Here is a 21,284-nt window from a genome sequence, read left to right as displayed (position 1 = left end):
GTAGTTGGGAAACCTGAATGTGACAGGAAAAAGAAAAAAAAAAAGTGGTTAAAGAGAGATTAAGATGCTTTCAAAGTCTCCTTCGAGATGGTAACTGCTGAAGGATTGAAACACTCACACAACTGAACAATTACATAAAACTACATAGATCTTGGTACCACTGAGGAAAGACAGTCAGAGTTAGCATGATTTCTAACTGTAAATTACATTCTACTTTGGAGGGTACGGCTCGCTTGCATTTCATATATATCTAGCAAAAGTTAGTGTTCTCTGGGGTTAGGAAACAATTCAACCCTGTAAAAATAATTCTGCTTTAGCCCTGAGACTACTTATAGGAGTGGCGTGCAGGTGGCACTGTCCTGGCATCTACATTTAGGTTCTGTGGTATGCAGTGTGCATGGAGTCTACACACGTGAGGAAGATGCCAGTGGATTCCGTAGTGCAGTTGTTGTCAGGATAGAGCTTCACAGATTCTTCATCCTGCAGGACAATCTACAAGCATATATACTTAGAAGAGAAAATCAAATACTCTGAGTTAGCCTTTGCTAGTCTCCATTTCTTCTGTTAGCACTATGTCAGCAAAATATAGTCCTCACTGCTCAAAGATTGAATAATGAAGAGTTCCAGCTTTATTACTCACACCTTCCTTTGCCTTTCTATTTCATTATTGGAGCTGCTTCAGGCTAAACCCACTACACTTCGTGGTGACTTTTATTTCAGGGGACAAAGGAATATATAGCCGAGCAAAACCTTTTTATGGAAATCGAAAATTCGAAAGTGAAAATTGAAGAAAGGGAGGAAAGGGCAGGGGAAAACACTGTTTAAAGATCCTTCATCTTACTAAAGAATCATTCATCTTATTAAAACTAAAAGGAGAGAAATGGTATCGTGGTTAAAATCACTTTAAAATAAACGTACTAGCCAAAAGATATCATGTAGATGATAAAGTGATTAAACTCAAATCCATAGAAAATTTCAAGGAGAGAATCTGCATTTAAAACAACATCTTAAAATAGAGGAATATGATTGCAAACTAAATCCTTAACTCATAAGCTCTGAAACTGAAAGAAAAGCTGTGCTTGAAATGGAATGAAGCAACTAACTTCATCACTATGAGAGATGAGAGACAGTGTACCCTAAGCAAAAGATGGAACGCCTGCTAACTGTCAAGGCTGGCAAACAGAGCCGTGGTCATCGATTTCCAAACTGAATCTGCCTCGTAAAGAGAATCAGCAAGTATTTTCCACACCTAAGAATCATTATATGAGCATTTTCAGCACCTTGGAGCATTTATGTTGTTTTCTCCTTACCTTTTTCTCCAAGATGGCGCAGGACAAAGAATGATGCATATTGCCACAGAAAAATCATTAAGATCTTTACCACCACCCTATGGATGAGCTCAAGGTGCCTTCTTGAAGGAATGAATGACTGTTTTCAATGCTTTGTTACCAAAAGGGGCAAAAACCCTGAAATTTATCACCACCTCTTTTGGGAGTTTAAGCCTATAAAGAGACGTTTGGAAGAGTCTTTATGTATACAGGATATAGCAGACTTGAAAATGTGATAAGCTACAGAACCTAAGGGCTCCTCTGAAATCAAGCAATGCTAGTTAGCTAGAGGTGACCATGTCACTTATGTTAATACATCCTAAACCTCTTGGAGAACAGCTTGATGTTCAAAAATGTGAAACTGGCAAATTTGAATTAACTGTCTTTACCAGGTCTTTAGTGAGTGAATGGAAGGGAAGAATTCTGTTTGGTATTTCTCTTCTTTCATGCAGTTTTTTTTTTTTTTCATTTTTTCCTGATTTAATTTTTGTTTTAAAGCTGAGTTAAGATGGTTTAGGCTCTTTCATTGAACCAGGTACTATTTTAAACTTTTATTTCAATTTCTTTATGCTGCAGCAACATATATGTGTGTGTGTTTGTGTGTATATATCTATATATATATGTGTGTGTGTGTATATATATGTGTATATAGATACTCACATATATATATACATATATACACATGTGTGTGTAGATACATATCAGTAGAATCATCCCAGGAATACCTAGCTAGCATTCTTATAAAATTGGAGGAGGCATTTTTGAAGATACGGAACATCTACTTCCTAGACGCTCTCTTGTTACCTCCTAGTTTCAAGCTACTATTTCCATGCCTCCCCTAGCTTTATGCTATGGTGTGCTATCCCAACGTGTCGGCCCCAGGAGAGAGTGGTAAGAAAGGAGCAAAGTAATTTTGCTCACTACTATCAGCGATCATATATTTGAAAATACTCAGGGTCTAAGGGTCATAGTGAAAAAGGGTGATGAGTTAAGGCAAGCGATTGCCTATGGTAAAGAAAGTAAACCACCACAAAACAAACCTCTCTTACTCCTTTTATAATGCCTCCAAAGCAAACCAGGCCTCTAGGTTCTTCTCTCCCTGCCCTGGGTTGCCTGGTAAGTATAGACTTGAGATGGGGAGGATGTCAGGAATGACCGTCATGTGCCTAAGCCTAAGAGCTCAGGTTCAAAGCAAGCCCGAACCACCAAGCGGCTGCCAAACTGAACAGTGCATTTTAGAAACTGGAAGTACAGAACTGAACATGCAGGAGTGCACACATGTGTCTCTTCCTTGTCTTGAAAGTGAAGTCAGTCTTGAGTGGTCGCTTTCACCCGACAGGTTCATCAGAGAGGAAGGCAGTGGCCATGGCTGCCGGGTCTCTTGGACTGGATCAAGGGAATTGATGCTGTGGTGGATGCAAATATGTTCCAGAAAAGAAATGGCAAGCAGAAAATAAAGAGAATGACCAAATCAAAAGACAGGAGAGAAGAAGGGGAGGAGATAATTGAACAACAAGAAAAAAGAGTAGTAGGAACCCTGCAGTTTCTCAGATGAAATATTCCCGTTTACACTCGCTCACTGTGTTTTGCAAGTCAATATCATTTCTGAAGGAACTGTCCAAATTTTCTGGATATTCCTTCTCCTTCGTCTGGTTTGTACGATGTGACTGCTTGTGCTGGTAGAGGAACCGGGTCATGATGCCGATGATACAGAAGATGATGAATATCACCACTGCTATCACCCCTGGAGAGAAAGGAGAAGGAAAGAGAGAAGGAAATCATCACCAATCATCTGCTTAGGAGAGTGGATTCCTGCCAGATGAGGGGAATGCTAAAGAGAGAAAACAAAACAAAACAAAACAAATCACACAAACACAACTCTGCCACCTGCTCAGAAATAAAGACTGGCTAAAAGGCCCGGTCTTCAATTACTATAAAACCTCTTTCTTTCGGACTAGCTGGGAAGAGAGACACTTTCAACCATAGAAGGTTTTGTTTAAAGAACTGAGAATGCCATCTTCTACATATAGAATTGGACTAGCAAAGGGTTTCTTTATAAGTTTTTCAAGTCTGCTATAAATGTGTCAGAATCATTTGTAATTAGCCCATTTTTTTGTCACCTCACAACTAAGTATTTCAGAGTTACTTTAGCATCCTAGAAAATGGTACTTAAATATCTCACATCTCCACGCATGCCCTCCCGATGTAAATTTGTTTTATGTTATATGTTTGTTTTGCTCAAACATTTTCATTAATAACGAAATGATCACTATAAATTTAGAACATTTTTGCATGCTCTGCACTCTGTGAAACTGAGGCTCATTCAGTGACAAGACACCTCTGTTCTCAAGAAACTCAGAGTCCATTGAGATGGCAAACTTCTGCTCAGGCCCATCAGATTTCCCCTTATTCTGATTGTGTGTGATTCAACTGGATTATGTTGCAAGCTATCCTTGCTTACCCTGAGGTCTCACCCCTACCTTTGCCAGGAAGGCTCTTGGAACATGAAAGGCAATATCAGCCAAGGGATAGTGAAAATGTGGAAGTGGCAGATGTGTCTCTACATGAATGTAGTATTTCAGCCTGAAAATATTTAACAATACGTATGATAAGCAAAGACTTGACTTGTAATAAGTTCTATATTTTGCTGTTTTATTTTTCTAAGGAGAGGAGATATTGAGGAAAAGTGCCTATTTTAGAAAGTTATTTTTGGACACAGTGCATTATGATTTACAGAAGCATGGACATTTGAAAGTTTCATATGTAGATTGCACGTCTTCTGCCAATTTTTTCTAGAACTGGGGTCATGATTAAGATTTATTTTTATAAATAGATGTTCCTAAACCATTTTGTGGCATTTTCTACAACTATGTTAGAACAAGTAAGAGTAAAATCAGTTAAGTTAGCAAGTCTATGAATAAACTGGGTGGTAGTGAGGGACTATCCTGAGTGGGTTGCAGCATTAAGAGATGAAATAGGAAACTGGTTCCTACTCCTTCAATGCTTGGGATAGTCCAAGTCAGCAGCTGTGCAAGCCTCCAGGAATTTTCCTAGGGGGTCAGATGACTTTCCTGTCCTTAAAGAGACTCACAGAGCATGTAAATAGCTGGAGAGGAGTCAGCAGTCACTAAAGTCTTTTTCTCCACTTGTCAAATGGGAAATTATTGAAAGAGAAATAGGCACAAAATTCTTTCCCACATTTCTCGATGCCAAACAAAAATTAAGGTAGACCAGCTTCTCTGAAGCAGAAATTCAGGTCAGAGGTTTTAGGAACTTCCTTAAGGAAAGGTGTGGTTTTCCTTTCTTCATGTTATCAGGAGTGCACCTCTGTGCTCCCATAGCCATTTGTACCTCCTCCCTCAGAACAGCCTTCACCGGTTGTCTTGTTTTCTGTTTACCCATCTCCTCCCTGGCTCATTCATCCTCTACTTAGCACAGAGCCTGACCCATAGCAGGGCTCATTAAATATAAGCTAAATGGAAAGATACTGCAGGTTTTTAAAAGGAGAACCCCATCTGCGAAGGATCAGTTCATCTAGGCTTCCAGAAGGCAGGGATGGTGGCACCTGCTAAGGTTATGTTTCTCAGACAGAAACGAGTTTGGTCTTTCACAGGCATCTTACATTAAGCAAAGCTTGGAAATCATTCTGTGTTGCAAGACCCAGATGGAAAAATCAAGCCACAGCAGGCAGAAGCCAAGCTGAAGCAGAATAAAAAAGTGGGGAGGCCAACAGGCAGTGAGAAAATGGAAAAGTAAGAAAGCTGAGCTTGCAGCAGAGCAGACAAGGTCTGCATCTGTAACCATATGTGCAGTGAGATTTGAAGCTACAGTCCTGTGGGCTTTACCCTGCTCATTAGACCTAACCCAAATCACTTGGTGGGGAACAGGCCACAGGACTGCGGCTTCACCCATTGTCTGCCCGAATGTGGCTTCTTCCCTGTATTTAGCTTTGTTGGTCTGCTTTGTTTGCATTTTAGGAACAGTGACAACTGTATGAAATGAACAGAATGTGAGCTGCTGTCTGTAAGTAAATGCTCCAGCTGTTGACTGGGTGCTCAGCTGCCTCGTGAATCAGAGGCAGGATGGATCCGCAGAGCTGCTGGTGTCGGCAGAGCGTGGCTTTGACCATTTAGCACACATGACTACTCATGAAAAGCTCACAGTCTTGCAGATAATGTGGGGGGTTCTGAGCGCTGGATGGCCATAATTAAGGAAGGCTTCAGATAACTTTCTCCAAAATACAGGATTGTTTATGTCTTTCTGCATTCGACAACAAGGAATTGTTTACCTCCGATGACTGCCGAGTCACTTCGAACAGCATTCGTGAGTGGTTCCCGCTCATCTGTCTTCCCAAAAGGATCTGAAAGGAGAAAAAGACATGGGACTTGACTTCTCACTCAAAGCACTGGCAGGAAGTCTCCAGTGTGGCCCACGTGGAATGACACACCTGCGCATTACACCAGGTGCCCTCAAATAGTGGTGAGTTGACACACCTGTGCATTATACCAGGTGCCCTCAAATAGTGGTGAGTTGACATGTTGCAAGGAACTCAAAAAACATGCACAAGCAAAAAGCATTTGAAGTGCACTGCTCACACCCCATGGTTCAATGGCCCTTTTTGTTTATACGCTAGTTGTAAGATAAGGGGTTGAAACAGAGGATGGTGGTATCCTGCCCACACGCCCTCACCCTGCCACTAAGGTCCCCTGTTGCCTCGCTGGACAGTTCCTATGCATGACACCCTGCTCTGCTTCAGAGTTTTCTTCAGGTGCACGAGGATCCTGAGTTTATTGACAGTGAAGAACAAAAGTGCTGGAGAATTAACACCTTCAGGAACAGCCCTCACTGATGAGAGAGGAATTGTACTATAGGTGCAGTACCATATATGATATAAGAAAAAGCATCAAGTTTCAGGATACACAGACCTTAATCTGAATCTTTGCTCTGTTGTTTGTTGGTCTGGTGACATAGAGCAAGACCTCTTTTTAAATATGAATTTGCACATGTATTAAAGGAGAGTAGTAATGCCTATAGGTATGTATATAATGCATGTTAAATTTTCAGCAACGGTGGCTACTACACACTCATAAGTAGCCACGATTATGATTATTGTTGTATCATTTATTATTATTTATAATATATATTACAACATTGTTTATTATTGTTGCATCATTTATCATTGGAAAATGACTACAACGAGTATTATTGTTCCCCTTTGGCTAATAAGGAAACTAGATTGAAACAGTCAAATAACATGTCTGAAGTCCTACAGATCATTCATGGAAGAGGCAAAATTCACACCAAACGTGTACAGCTACTGCACTCAGAGTCTTTCTATTACTCCTCTTTGCTGCTGGAAAAACACCAAGACTGGTGATGTGCAGGCAGCAACAGAATTCAAGCCCCCATGTGACATCATGAGTCCTGTCATGTGTCATTTAAACTTTCTTATCTGTCAAATGGTAAAAATAATAGTCTTTAATTGCCTTAAAAGGTTTTGTAAGAATTATACGAGTGAATATATATGTTTTTAGAACAGTGCCTGATACAATGTAGGTGCTCACTAAATCTTCTTTCTTATTATAATTTTGCTTACTATTAATTACATACACATTTACATGTGTATAAACATGCATATCCTAGTCTTACGAGTGGGACATCAAGCTTCCTAATGAAAAACCAAGACACGCACTTCTTCATACCACAGCGCTTGCCACACGACCATGTAGAGACACACATGAAAGATGTTTGGTAAGTATTTATTGTGTCTTCGAGTGAACAGAGTGTGGTGGTTTATGCCGTCTGTGGTGTACAGGGGTGGCCTTTTCCTAGGACTCTCGAAATTGGAGCAGAAACAAATCAACACGAGAGAGAGGCTGATGGGGTCAAATGGGAAGGGTATTGTAATTAAAGAAGGTGCTGGCCATGGGGCAGATATTCTGAACTGGTGACATTGATAAGGTGGGTCTGGTGCAAAAAACTTGGGGTTGGAACTTGACATTATTATTAATCATCTGTGTACACCTGGATGGCCTACTTACATGCATACATACATGGAGAAGAACATAGACATATGTCGCCAATTATAACAATGGGGTCACGATGATGATAATGGGTATTAGAGACAGACAGAGAGCAGGCAGGCAAAGAGAAGGTGGAAAATGTGAAATTAGAGGAGGCAATGAAATGGGGAGAGAGAGAGGGGAAGAGGTATGGTAAAAGACAGGTAGAAGACAGGGAGGACAGAAAGAAGAAAGAAAGGGAGAGAGGGAGGAAGGGAGAGAGGAAATTCAAAATATTTACTTATTAGATCTCCTGTATCACACTGTCCACTGTGCTTGTTATTCTTGTATATCCCTGTGCTAGTCCGCCTACCTAAAATGCCTCCTGCTTCTTCATAAATACAGTCATGTGTAGCTTAATGGTGGGAATATATTATGAAAAATGTGTCATTAGGCAGTTTTGTCATTGTGTGGAAATCATAGGTGCGCTCACACAAACCTAGATGGTACAGCCTATGACACACCTAGACTGTATGTGTAGAATAGACTATTGCCCCCAGGCTACAAACCTGTATAGCATACTGCTGTACTGAATACTGTAAGCAACTATAACACATTTGTAAGTACATGTGTACCTAAGCATATCTAAACATAGAAAGGGCAGAGTAAAAATACAAGATTTAAATACATGCTACACCTGCATAGGGCACTTATCATGAATGGAGCCTGCAGGACTGGAAGTTGCTCTGGGCGAGTCAGTGAGTGAGTGGTGAAGGTCTAGGATATTACTCTACACTAATAAAGGCTTTATAAGTACTATACACTTAGGCTACACTACATTTATTGACTTTTTTCTTTCTTCAATAATAAAGTATCTTTAGCTTACTATAACTTTTTTACTTTGTAAACTTTTTTTTTTAACTTTTGACTTCTTTGTCATAACACTTAAAACACAAATAGCATACAACTATACAAAAATATTTTCTTTCTTTATATCCTTTTGCTATAAGACTTTTTCTGTTTTTAAATTTATTATTATTTTTTACTTTTTAAACATTTTTTTCCTGAAAGCGAAGACACAAACATACACAGTAGATTAAGCTTACATGAATTCACGACATTAACATCACTATCTTCCACCTCCTCATGTTGTCCCACTGGAAGGTCTTCAGGGCCAACCACATGCAGGAGGTACCATCTTCTACCATAACAATGCCTTCTTCTGAGTTTTTTCCTAAAGAAAATGCTTGGGGCTTTTAATGAGGAGTAAGTTTATACCAGAGTCACCAAAATATGTGTGGATAAGGTATTGTACTAGGACCTTATGGTTACTACAACTTCATTAGGTCATAGAAATTATGCAGCTCCATTATAATCTTAGAGGACTACCGTCTACGCAGACCATTACCCTTACATGGTACATGACTGTATTCAAATCTGGATTATCCATTATGGTTTATTAGATCATGGCCTTTTTCTGTTTTTTCTTTTCTTTCCTTTTTTCTTTTTCTTTTTCTTTTTTTTTTTTTTTTTTTTTTTTTGACTGAGTCTTGCTCTGTCACTTAGGCTGGAGTGCAGTGGCGCGATCTCAGCTCACTGCAACCTCTGTCTCCCCAGTTCAAGCGACTCTCCTGCCTTAGCTTCCTGAGTAGCTGGGATTACAGGCATACACTACCATGCGCAGCTAATTTTTCTGTTTTTAGTAGAGATGGGGTTTCACCATGCTGGTCAGGCTGGTCAGGCTGGTCAGGAACCCCTGACCTTGTGATCCGCCTACCTTGGCCTCCCAAAGTGCCGGGATTATAGGCATGAGCCACCGTGCCCAGCCTCATGGCCATTTTTCCTTACTCCAACTTACAATGGTTTCTCCTTATTGAGTCTATGTACTACTTTTAAGATTATTAACCAAAGTAATAACCTTGGTTATTACTTAACATTGATTTTACAACAGATTTCCCCATTTCTAGCAAATTTTGCTAATGATACATTAATATATGTTAACCCAGTTTGTTAATTGTAACTCTCTAATATTTATTAAAGCTACAAATAAAATACTTCATATCTAGTATGATGACAGCTTCAGTAACACGACTACAAAAATTAAAAATACCATGGCTATATCCATGTTTAATGGACACCTTCTATAAAGTAACCCTTGGGGTAGTTATTCATTTATTTCAATAGTACTTCTCTCTTCACAGTGTGTCTAAATTGTCTTTAACAATTTTAGAGCTATCTTTTAGTTTTAATTCCCCTCTCAAAAAAAAAAAAGAATGATGCAGCTTAAATGTATCTATCTATTTATATTGTATATATAGATCAAGATCTTTATATTTAAAGATCAAGATCTATATATTATATATATTCTATATCTATATATCTATTCTTACAGAATAGAATTTATTGTGCATTATAATTGTATAGATAGACATTGAGCAACTATCTATATCTATCTCTGTGGAATATCTATGTGTATATATATATATAGAGAGAGAGAGAGAGAGAGAGCTAACATTCCGTAAGAACTCCTCATTATTGAAATATGTTGGACTTCTACACTTGCACCTAATGATTGACTTGTGAGGGGTTTTCACTGATTACTAAATATGCTACACTCTACCAGAAAGTTGTACTTTAACTTACATATTTCCTTTTGTAATGGTCTTGTCTTCTGAACATTGCAAACCCTTCTCCCTAAGCAATTGCCATGATCATATTATTTAGAAATCTATCATTAGTTCATCTAAAAATATATTTGCTGCTTTTTCTAGGTTCCGTACAACTCAAAAACTCTGTTCATTATCTTTCCTTTAGCATTGCTCACACTGTATTACGATATTGCGCCCAGCATCCAATGCCGCACCCTAATTCCCTGAACCATCGCCTTCCATCATCTTTACAGATTTCTAAAAGTAGGGACTTTAAATGTTTCTTAGTTTGTGTTATCTCCACTAACTATGGAAGTTAACACTGAGTAGCTGCTTGAAAGATGTGTGATGAATGAGGCAACAGGAGAATCACAACAGTCTCACAAAAGACAACTCAAAATCGCATTTGAAGAATAAAATGGTGAAACCTAAAGCAGTAAAGGAGTGGGCAATACATTGCTGGAAGAGTAGATAGAAATATTTAAATATCCTACTCAGATTACCAACTTAGTTAAAAAATGTATTTCTCAGTTTTTACAAAATATTGGACTGGGCACTATGGATCTCAGGCTAAAGGTCTTGGCTAAGAGTCCTGCCATATAAGAGAGTGTATGTTTCTCCATGTATTTCCCAAGATATGAAAATCCCCCTGACTTGTTTACTGTAATAGGATGTCCCACCTTTTATCTTCCTACTAACACATCATGACCTATCATAGACCACTGCTGGGGGAATTGTGCCTGTAATAGAAAATTACCGTGTCCCAGAACCCTTCGACGCCGACCACTACTGTTCTTAGTGTATGCTTGGAGGCAAGGGGAGGGTAAAACAATACCATGGTAACCTGGGAGCTTTATCAAACATCTCAGACCTAGCCTCTTCATCACCACGACTTGCAAAACCCATACTGTATATCAATATTAGCAGCAAAATCTGAACAAAATGTATATCCTGTGGATTTAGAAAAAGCATCCTGGAAAAACCTGACAATACCTCCTCACCTCTATACAAACTACTTTATTATAATCAGAATGACAACATTATTACTGTTTCTATCTATATTGATATGTTGATACATGTTGATGTCTTGGTTTTATCCCCGTGTATTGGTCATTTTGTTTTATCAGTATTTATGATGCTTTGACATCTTGAGGACCTTGCTGGCCAGGGAGACACTGCCTCTCCCAGGGCTAATTCCTAGAGAGAGCAAACAACATGCCTGCAAGCATGCATCTTATACACAAACCAATCAATCCAGAGCCCATCTCCCCCACTAACTCATTTATTTAACTCACACCCACCAACCCAGTATTTCTCTTGCCTTAAATAACTCAAGGCCAAGTATTAAATAACTGGAGACTACCCTTGTAGCACAGATACTGCCCACATTATTCAAACTATCCACTTCTAACTGGCTCAAGCTTGCCTACCTGGTTCACCCCATTCCTTTCCATGGAAGCTGCAACACAGCCACCCCACCACACTTTCCCCTTTCTCTTTCTGCCTCCTGACCAACCCTAGCACTCCTCCATGTGGCTCTGCATGGTATAATGTATCTCCTTTCTTGTGAACTGTAAGAAACAAAGTTTTCTTTCAAAGGCTGTCATTTCATGCCTGTCACCTTATCATACCTGATTAAAACAAAATCCCAGATACATTTTCAGACACCCAAAATGACAGTGACTAAGAAAAGATAAAAAAGGCACTTAGAGAGTGGTGAAGCCTAGATGCGTGGATGATGGTGCTGTGGGTTTTTTCTACTTTTAAAAAAGGCTGATTTAATTTATTTTGGTTACATATTCAGAAACAGGATTCGAGTTTTAATATTTTGAGGAACCTCTCTACTCTTTTCCATAATGGCTGTACCAAGTTGCATTCCCACCAGTAGTGTACAAGGGTTCCGTTTTCTGCACTTCCTCTCCGACATATGTTGTTCTTGTCTTTTTGATACTAGCCATCATATTATCAGCTGTGAAGTGACATCTCATTGTGGTTTTGATTTGCATTTCCCTGATGATCAGTGATGTTAAGCACCTTTTCGGGTACCTGTTGGACGTTTGTATGTCTTTTGTGGGGGAAAAAGAAAAGCCTATTCATATCCTTTGCCTGTTTTTTTAAGTGCTTTTCTTTTATCTTTTTTTTTGCTATTGAGTTATATTAATTCTTTTTATGCTTCAGATACTAAGCCTTCATCAGTCATATAGTTTAAAAACTTTTTTTTCCAATTCTGTAGATTGCCTTTTTATTTTGTGTATTGTGTCCTTTGCTGTACAGAAGTTTTTTAGTTTTATGTAGTCTCATTTTTTAATTTTTGCTCTTGTTGATCCTACTTTTGGTGCCATGTAAAAATATATATATTTTTTCAAGACCAATGTTAAGGAGATTTTTCCTCATGTTCCTTTCCTGGAGTTTACAGTCTCAGGTCTTATATTTAAGGTTTTAATCCATTTCAAGTTAATTTTTATATGGTGTAAGATAAAGGTCCAATTCTATTCTTTTGCGTGTGGATATTCAATTTTCCCAGCACAATTTATTGAATAAGCAACATTTTCCACATTATGTATTTTTGGAAATCTTGCCAAAGATTAGTTGATTAAATAAGCCTGGGTTTATTTCTGGCTTTTTTATTCCGTTCTATTGGTCTATGTGTTTGTTTTATGCCAGTATTATGCTTTTTTGATTACTACAGCTTTGCAATATAGTTTGAAATCAGAGAGTGTGATGGCTGCAGCTTTCTGCACTAGTGTTTACTGCAGTATTATTCACAATAGCCAAGATATGGAAACAACCTGCCTGTTAATACTTAAATGATTAAAGATATTGTGGCATATACACACGCAATTGGAAATTATTCAGCATTAAAAAAGATCATGCCATTTGTGACAATACAGAATAACCTAGAGGACGTTATGCCCATTTGAAATAAACAAGACACAGAAAGACAAATATTATACGATATAACTTATATGTGGAATCTAAAAAAGTCAAACTCATAGAAACAGAACGGTGGTTGGCAGGGGCTGGCGTGTGGAGGAAATGGAGAGTTGTTGGTTAAAGAGTACAAGCTTTCAGTCAGAAGATGATAAATTTGGGTGTTTTTTTTTTTTTTTTTTTTTTTTTTTTCTTTTTTGAAACAGAGTCTCGCTCTATCCCTCAGGCTGGAGTGCAGTTGCATGATCTTGGGGCACTGCAACCTCTGCCTCCTGGGTTCAAGCGATTCTCATTCCTCAGCCTCCCAAGTAGCTGGAATTACAGGTGCCCGCCACCATGACCAGCTAATTTTTGTATTTTTAGTAAAGATGGGGTTTCGCCATGTTGGCCAGACTGGTCTTGAACTCCTGACCTCAGGTGATCCACCCGCCTTAGCCTCCCAAAGTGCTGCAATAACAGGCATGAGCCACCACACTAGGCCCAAATTTTGGTGAACTAATGTACAGCATGATGACCGCAGTTATTCATACTGTGTTGTTTACTTGACGTTTGTTAAAATAGTAAACCTTAAGTGTCTTCATCAGATGTACATACATATACACACACAAAGGGTAACTATGTGCAGTGATAAGTGTGATTAATTTAATTGTGATAGTAATTACACAATGCACATGTTTATCAGATTTTACACTTTGAAAATAAATAATTTGTATTTGTCAATTGTTTCTTAATAAAGCTAAAAAAGGTTTATTTTAATCTATTAAATACCTCAATTCTCAGAGCAGTATCCAGTTCAACAGTAGTGACTATGTATACAAACACACACACACACAATGCATTATATACATGCATAATAAGCAAAGTACACAACTATGCATTTAGTTCTAATTACTCATCATATTAAAAATAAAACTACATCAATTATATATAAAAATCACCCATGAAATATCAGTCATAACTTCTAACCACCTGTAATTATACAAGGTAAAAATTGAGTCGCATTAGCCAACCCTTTCATCTGGAAGCTTCTTGAAGACACCAAAAGTAGTGCCAGTGACAGAAGCTCTCTTGTGCGTGCTCTTGAGTATACCTGATGAAGAATGCACCGTGGTCACTGCATTCACATCTGAGTCCACCATGAAGTCGCAGCTGGATTCCGTCAAGGTCCCATGGACAGTCACAGGCGCGACGGTGGCATGGCGCAGGGCAGCTTTCAGTGGTGCTATGTGGTTGTACTGGACGGAAGACATGCATCCAGCAAAACCCAAGGCGTTTGCTTTAGCAACTTCAGAATCCAAACCAAGATTCTCTGCAATGTAAAAGACAATCAGAAGTCCTTTACTTCTTTTTTTTCTCAAATTATGCTGGGTCCTCTTTGAGTAGTATCTAAAATTACAGAAACTACCTCGTTATTCTTTGAGTAAAGAAAACCGTCCCCTATTCCTCTTTATCTCCTTTCCCCAGCTCCACTCCCAACGCAAGCATCAATATGTCAGCCACATTTCATAGAAAACTGTCAGGGCCGTCTCTGCTTTGAGATAAAAAATATTCCAAACTTCTATATTTTCATTCATGTATTTTATGAACTGCAACAAAGACAATAAATCTGTTCTGTATTTTAGGTGTTTTATAAAATTTATATCACTATCCCCATCATCATTTATCTTTGGATGCTGGTGATTAGTGCAAGCACCCTACGATGTTCATTACAACACTTCACTTAAAAATGTAGCAAGAGAAAAAAGAATAAAGAGGTAGAGACATCAGAAGTCAACATTGTCCTTCCAAAGATTTATCATGTAAATTATTTTAAGTCACCTGTGTAGACTGACCTTCTATTCAAGATTTTCACCTGCTTGGTTCTGTCTGTGGAACTGATTGGTGTGCATGGGTTTTTTATGATAGCATTCAACTTCGTAAAGTATCTTTGAGACTTTATGAAAGATGAACGTGCAGTAATTTGGAATTCACAGCAAGATCAAATGTCTCATTTTCTTCAAGATTTGTGGTAAGATTACTCACTATTCTATTTCTTTTTGTTAAAAGAGTCATTTGAACAAACTGCTATGATGCAATTATATAAAACTGCAAAGCATAATGAGCCATTTTTTTCCTAAGGTGTAATAGTCTTAACATACCGAGATGGTTCGAATGGTTATTTATTAAGATAATTTGTTTGTTTTCTGAAAAGTGGTAGGGACTCTCTCATCTACCAGTGTAGATTATAATTTTATTTTGATTCCTAAATGGTCAAAGAGACTCCATTGATTTGTAAGCATGCATTATGTTGGCACCATTAAGAGATGTGATAAGGATATGGAAGAAAATGAGAAACTAACCTCCCTTAATAATGCCTTTTCTAAGTTTTGCTCTAATTTTACTCTCCTCCATCAACACCCATGTAAACTTAACCAAGTCATCATCTCTGTCTTTTTTACATAAAGAATGAAATCGTGTGTTAATGTTATGTGGCTGCTGTGACAAATTGCCATAAACTGAAATGACTTTAAACAGCTTAAAACACAAGTGTGCGATCTTGCAGTTCTGTGCGTTTGAAGTCTGCCATAGATCTCATTGGGTTAAAAATCAAGTATCAGCAAGGCTGCATTAATTCTAGAGACTCTGGAGGAATATTACATTGACTTGCCTTTTCTGGCTTCTAGAAACCACCCACACCCCAGGGCTTCTGTAGACTCCTTCTCTATTTCAAGGCAAGCAATATTACATTTCTCTGTGTCTTTCTTCCATACTCACTTCAACCTATAATTCTCTTCTATCTCCTTCTTTCACTTTTAAGGACCTTTTTGATTACACTGGGTTCATCCTGATAATACAGGATTGTTTTCCTATTTCAAATACAGCTGATAAGCAACATTAATTACTTTTGCAACTTTACTTCCTGTTTGACATATCGCCTAATGTATTCTTGGGTTCTGAAGATTATAACAGACACCTTTGTGCACTATAATTCTTTTTTTTTTTTTTTTTGAGACGGAGTCTCGCTGTGTCTCCCAGACTGGAGTGCAGTGGCGCGATCTCGGCTCACTGCAAGCTCCTCCCCCCGGGTTCACGCCAATCTCCTGCCTCAGCCTCCCGAGTAGCTGGGACTACAGGCGCCCGCCACCACGTCCGGCTAATTTTTTGTATTTTTAGTAGAGACAGGGTTTCACCGTGTTAGCCAGGATGGTCTCAATCTCCTGACCTCATGATCCACCCGCCTCGGCATCCCAAAGGGCTGGGATTACAGGCGTGAGCCACCATGCCAGGCCTGTGCACTATAATTCTATCTACAACTTCAGGTCTGAGATTTTGTGAGAACTTTCCCAAATATGATAATGAAAATCCAATAATAAAGTGAAGTGTCACTTCTTCAAATATAAAAGAACTCTGAGATGTATGAGAAAACTTCTGTCTTCCAAATATTCAAATATCTCATACAGCGCTGATATTATTTGTTACTTATTCATGAAAGGATCATATATGTTTGTTATCATGAGCATTAAAAGACTGTATCCCACATAAAGCATCTCACAAACAGCTTTAATGGGCTAGATGGTTTTTACTGGTGGCACCAGAACTCAGTGTATCCAGATACAATTCAGAATATACATTAGCTACAGATTGGTAGTTAGCAAGAGGTAGAGTTAAAGATCAGAAATATTTAGAGGAAGAGGCAGAAGACAAGGGAAGAGGAGCATAAACTGTCATGAGGTTTTTGCACTGTAGGACTTCAGAACATGAAAAGTGACAAGTCACTGTAGTTCGCCTGAAGGATCTAAGTCAACATTGCCAGCTCTCATTCCCAGGACTCAATGGGAAAGAAGCCTACATAGTGTCAAGGATCTTGGAGGACATCACTATAGTGACTGTCATGACACACTCCAGATGTAAGAATAGGCACAAAGATAAGTTGGGGGAAATGCCAGCAAATGACATTCTCTCCTTGAATGAAGAGATGTTTTAAATAAAGCCCTATCTCTAGGGAAGTGTGCTTCTTCCAAATGTATTATAAGGACATAAACCTTGAGGTGTTTCTGAAAAGAAATGCAAAGAACAAGAATCCCTGATAGAAGAAAATATTCTCCGCATGAAGCTCAAGATCATGATTTCTCTGATTCTTACACAGATGGAGAGGAAAAAAACAAAAATAAGACAAAAGTTAGAAAGGTTCTAAATGATTTTAGTTTCTTATAATAGTGTTAGCTAATATGTAGTATGCTATAATAATTTGCTAAAAACAATAATTTTAAAGCTGCAAAATACTCAACATTCACCACTCACTGAGTAGCTACATGCAAATGCAATAATTTTTGTCGAAGAATTATTTCTATTCCCCTCAAAAGTTATTGTAGTTATGTGTTCTCAACCTTCAAAATTTTCAGATGAAGTAACTGGGACTCAAAGAAGTTCAAAGATATACTGAAAATCACATAGCAGGGTTGAGATTTAAACCCAAGACTTTATGATTTTAAATGCCAAACTGTATCTAAGCAATGCAGCCTCCAAAAAAAAAAAAAAAACCCTCGAAAATATCTCTTGTATACAGTAAAATAATTTTACATAAATTATCTTTAAAAATGCGTTGCAAAATCTAAGGAAAGCACAAGTTATTTTGGTTAAATGCCTCACAGAATTCACTGAACTCTATATTATATTAAAGACAATTTCCTAATTCATTTTTCTGTTTTTAGGTTAAAATTACATTAGATTCATATGGAGTTAGATGAGGGGACTGTTTTATGGGCTGTGCTAGAGAATGGATGTTGAAGACAAACTTAATAGTGAATATGGCTCCTCAAAGGCTGACAAAATGGGAATGCAAGCAAAGGCGACACCACTGAAAAATACCAGTGTTCCCTGTTTCGCTTTCCCAAGATTTTCTACTAACACAAAAATCTTATCCAAAAAAAGAATTACAGTGTTCAAAAGACTTGTCACTGTCTTAAGAAACCAAAGGTATCTTGGAAAGGAAAAACAACAGCATATCCAAATGACTTATTTGAAATTGACTTAGTTTCTCTTACTCAATACTTTTTAAATATTATCAAAATATGGTTCTTGATTCTCTTTTGACCTAGCCCCGTGCCCTCCAAGGGTGATGCCAAAACAGCATGAGTTGCTGATAGGTACAGACTGGAAACTAGGCCTACCTAAGTTGATGAATCATGAACTTGCACATATGATATCTGTTTCTACATTTCTTCAATTTTATCCACTATGAAATAGGGATAATAGTACCTACCACATGAACTGTGTCAGAAACAAATACAATAATATAAGTTGAATTTATAACTCAATGACTGTTAATGCATCTTTGCTGTTTTATGTATTTATTTGTTTTTTGTATATATTTATATTGTACAAGATGATGTTTTGATATATGCATACATTGTAGAATGGCTAAGTCACGCTGTTTAATGTAACATGGGGGTTTACCTTACATACCATTTTTGTGTGTTGTGAAAAAAACTTGAAACCTACTCTCAGCAATTTTCAAATATATAATATATTATTCTTAACTGCAGTCGCCATGATGTACAATAGGTCCCTTGAACTTATTCTCCAGAACTTATTTTCCAGTTTAACTAAATATTCATCCTTTGACTAACATCTCGCCATAATAAAAGCATACTGTTAGGAGGAGGAGGCGGGGGGAGGGGTAGTTGGCACTAATAGCAAAATCTTTTACTCCTCCTCCTATCCATCAGTTCCAAACTCTGTTGCCTGGCTTCAGTGCCCCTCAACATGCCCAATTATTGTTGCATTTAGAACTATGGTGTAGACACTAATATGCTTGCTGTGGAAATCTACATTTCCACTTACTACTGATTTACAATTGAACAAATGTAGCACTCAAATTTTGAATGACTTAGTTAATTCATTTTAAACTAACTTTTTTGGTATTTAAAATTTGGCTTTCTACATTATTTTGCAAACACCTTTATTTCTTGTAAGTAAAGCTATGCTCCTCTATTAAATCTAGTAGACCTGTGATGCCCGAGAAACTAGCACAGAGCCAATTGTAGCCTCAGAATGCACAATACTTTACACATTCGCAATTGTTTGACAGGAAGAGAGTGATGGAATGAATCCAGGCTAGTTTTGTGCAGGCAGGTTTGTGTGTGTATGTGTGTGTGTGTGTGTGTTTTATATGAAAGAAAGATGAAAAGATCAGCAATTTGCTAAAAACAGACATTGCTCGAGATTGTAACATGACATTTTCTATGTGTGAAAAGTTACTTATGACACTTGAATCCTGAAGTGTAACAATGCAAAGCTGTGCAGACCCATACAACAGGGGGCTTATAAGAGTAAAATGTTATATCAAGATAAAATAGAAATAAGTGGAATAATGTTAATGGAAGGTATAAGAAGTATACACAAGTAAAACTTTTTCCCTCTGGAGTTCATTGTGGCTTTCAGGTAAGGGACAAATGGTTTGAAAACTTAACTACAAGGAGGACCCAAAGTCCAAGAAATAAATAAATCTTTCAGTCCTGAAAGAGGATTGTCAAATTTGGTTAAACACACACACACACACACACACACACACACACACACATCACACTTGGCATTTGCTTACTACTTTTATGTTTATCTTGGTACGCTCATTTGTATGTACTATGTAAATATTTTTCTTTATAAAGTGAGAAAGTGAGATAATTATACACAACTTCCAGTTTGGAAAGACAAGACACATAAGGTCAAGTAATTGTTTAAAGTAAATTAACCAGTCCATGGTCAATTCAGGCCTGAAACCTAGGTTTCATGGCCATATCTCCCCTTTTATTTTCTATTATGCTATGCCTGACACTTTTCTGTAGGTATGGATCGTTGATAAGCTAAACACAATTTTATTTCTCTAGCCTGACTTAACAGTCATTCACTCCCTAACACCCAGTCTCCCACCTACACATCCAACCTGTGTATGATCTGAACTAACTTGCTCAGACATGATTCTCTCTGCCTGGAAGACTGTTCTGTCCCTTGATGACCTGGATAACTTCTGTACCTGCTCTGCAAAACATACATCTAATGATTGGCCACCTAGACAGCCACAGCTCCATGTTGAATATGGGACTTACAGTGACTAGTAAACGCATTCTTCCTATCTCTGTGAACTTTCAATGATTTTGGAGGATGAATTTAGCAGACCAACAACAATTACAGGCAATACATCTTACAGTAGAGGGAGATCATTATGTCCATGGGAACATAAAAGAGACCCCTGGCAAATCTAGGGTAATAGTGATCAAATTGAGAGTGCAAAATAACTTTCAGGAAAATGTATTAACATGTATATTGATGGATCTCTACTCATTCAGAAGGTGTGGTTGGGGATGGTGTGCAAAAATCTGCAATTTAAAGAACACATTCTCAGGTAATTATGATATAGATGGTTCATGGAACACATTTTGGGAAACACTGATTTTAGAAAGATTGCTTGAAATAAATGCATTTAAATAAAGGCTTAAACGATGAATAGAAGATGGTTACATGTTTCAGGAACAAAACAAAACCTTTACAAAGTAAAGAGGGAAGTAATGTGTCACATTTAAGACACTGAAAATGAAGTTAACTCTGTCTGAAATAAGGCAAAAGATGACACTGAAGACATATGTACAAGTCACATTGAGTTAAAGAACTTCAATATTCCTGGCCAGGTACGGTGGCTCATGCCTGTAATCCTAGCATTTTGGGAGGCCAAGGCATGTGGATCACCTGAAGTCAGGAGTTCGAGACCAGCCTGGACAACATAGTGAAACCCCGTCTCTACTAAAAATACAGAAATTAGGTCGGTGTGGTGGCATACACCTGTAATCCCAGCTACTCGGGAGGCTAAGGGAGGAGACTCACTTGAACCTAGGAGGTGGAGGTTGCAGTGAGCTGAGATGGGGTCACTGTACTCCAGCCTGGGTGACAAGAGCAAAACTCTGTCTCAAAACAAACCAAAAAAAAAAAAAAAAAAAAAAAAAGAACTTCCATATTCCTAAGGCATTTTGCGTAATTCTATTAGGCTGCCTTTGCTTTGCCATTTTGTCTGTCCTCCCCTTCTTGCTTTAAGAAAGGCTGTCCTTTTCAAGACTTCATTCACATCAACCAGAACATAGTGCCCAATACAGAGTGTCAAGCCAATGTCAGGAACATAAATTAGTGAATGAAAAGATAAATATCTCTTAATATCAACAATAATGGCACCTAATCAATGATATTCCTCTGTGTGTGTGTGTGCATTTCAAACTTCTTCATCTTTGACCTTGATAAACATATAGTTTCTTTACTTTTATATTTACATCCACAACATGTTATTCAGAACTCTCTCTTTGATGAAGCAAGCCAAGTTCTGATTAGAACTTCATTAATATTTCTTACAA

At 38.0% G+C, this 21,284-nt stretch overlaps 1 protein-coding gene across 2 annotated transcripts in view; it reads right to left on the bottom strand.

The window, feature by feature from the left end:
- Window positions 1-1,870: 1,870 nt before the first annotated feature.
- The window catches only part of CNTNAP5 (contactin associated protein like 5), an 886,717-nt gene continuing 867,303 nt past the window's right edge, over window positions 1,871-21,284 (bottom strand). Inside the window, exons 22-24 of one of the 2 annotated variants that reach the window (XM_010356733.2) lie at window positions 14,000-14,218; window positions 5,617-5,688; window positions 1,871-3,072 (exon numbers count right to left, since the gene is read on the bottom strand). In XM_010356733.2, coding sequence (XP_010355035.1) covers window positions 2,876-3,072; window positions 5,617-5,688; window positions 14,000-14,218 — 488 coding nt within the window. In that variant the 3' untranslated portion in view covers window positions 1,871-2,875. The remainder of the gene's footprint in view (window positions 3,073-5,616; window positions 5,689-13,999; window positions 14,219-21,284) is intronic. The other variant, XM_030916676.1, reaches the window with a different exon arrangement.

Source organism: Rhinopithecus roxellana, chromosome 14 (genome assembly GCF_007565055.1).
Source record: "Rhinopithecus roxellana isolate Shanxi Qingling chromosome 14, ASM756505v1, whole genome shotgun sequence".
Classification (NCBI taxonomy): domain Eukaryota; kingdom Metazoa; phylum Chordata; class Mammalia; order Primates; family Cercopithecidae; genus Rhinopithecus; species Rhinopithecus roxellana.
The sequence above is the reverse complement of the archived record's forward strand: the minus strand, read 5'-3'. Positions and strand labels throughout refer to the sequence as shown.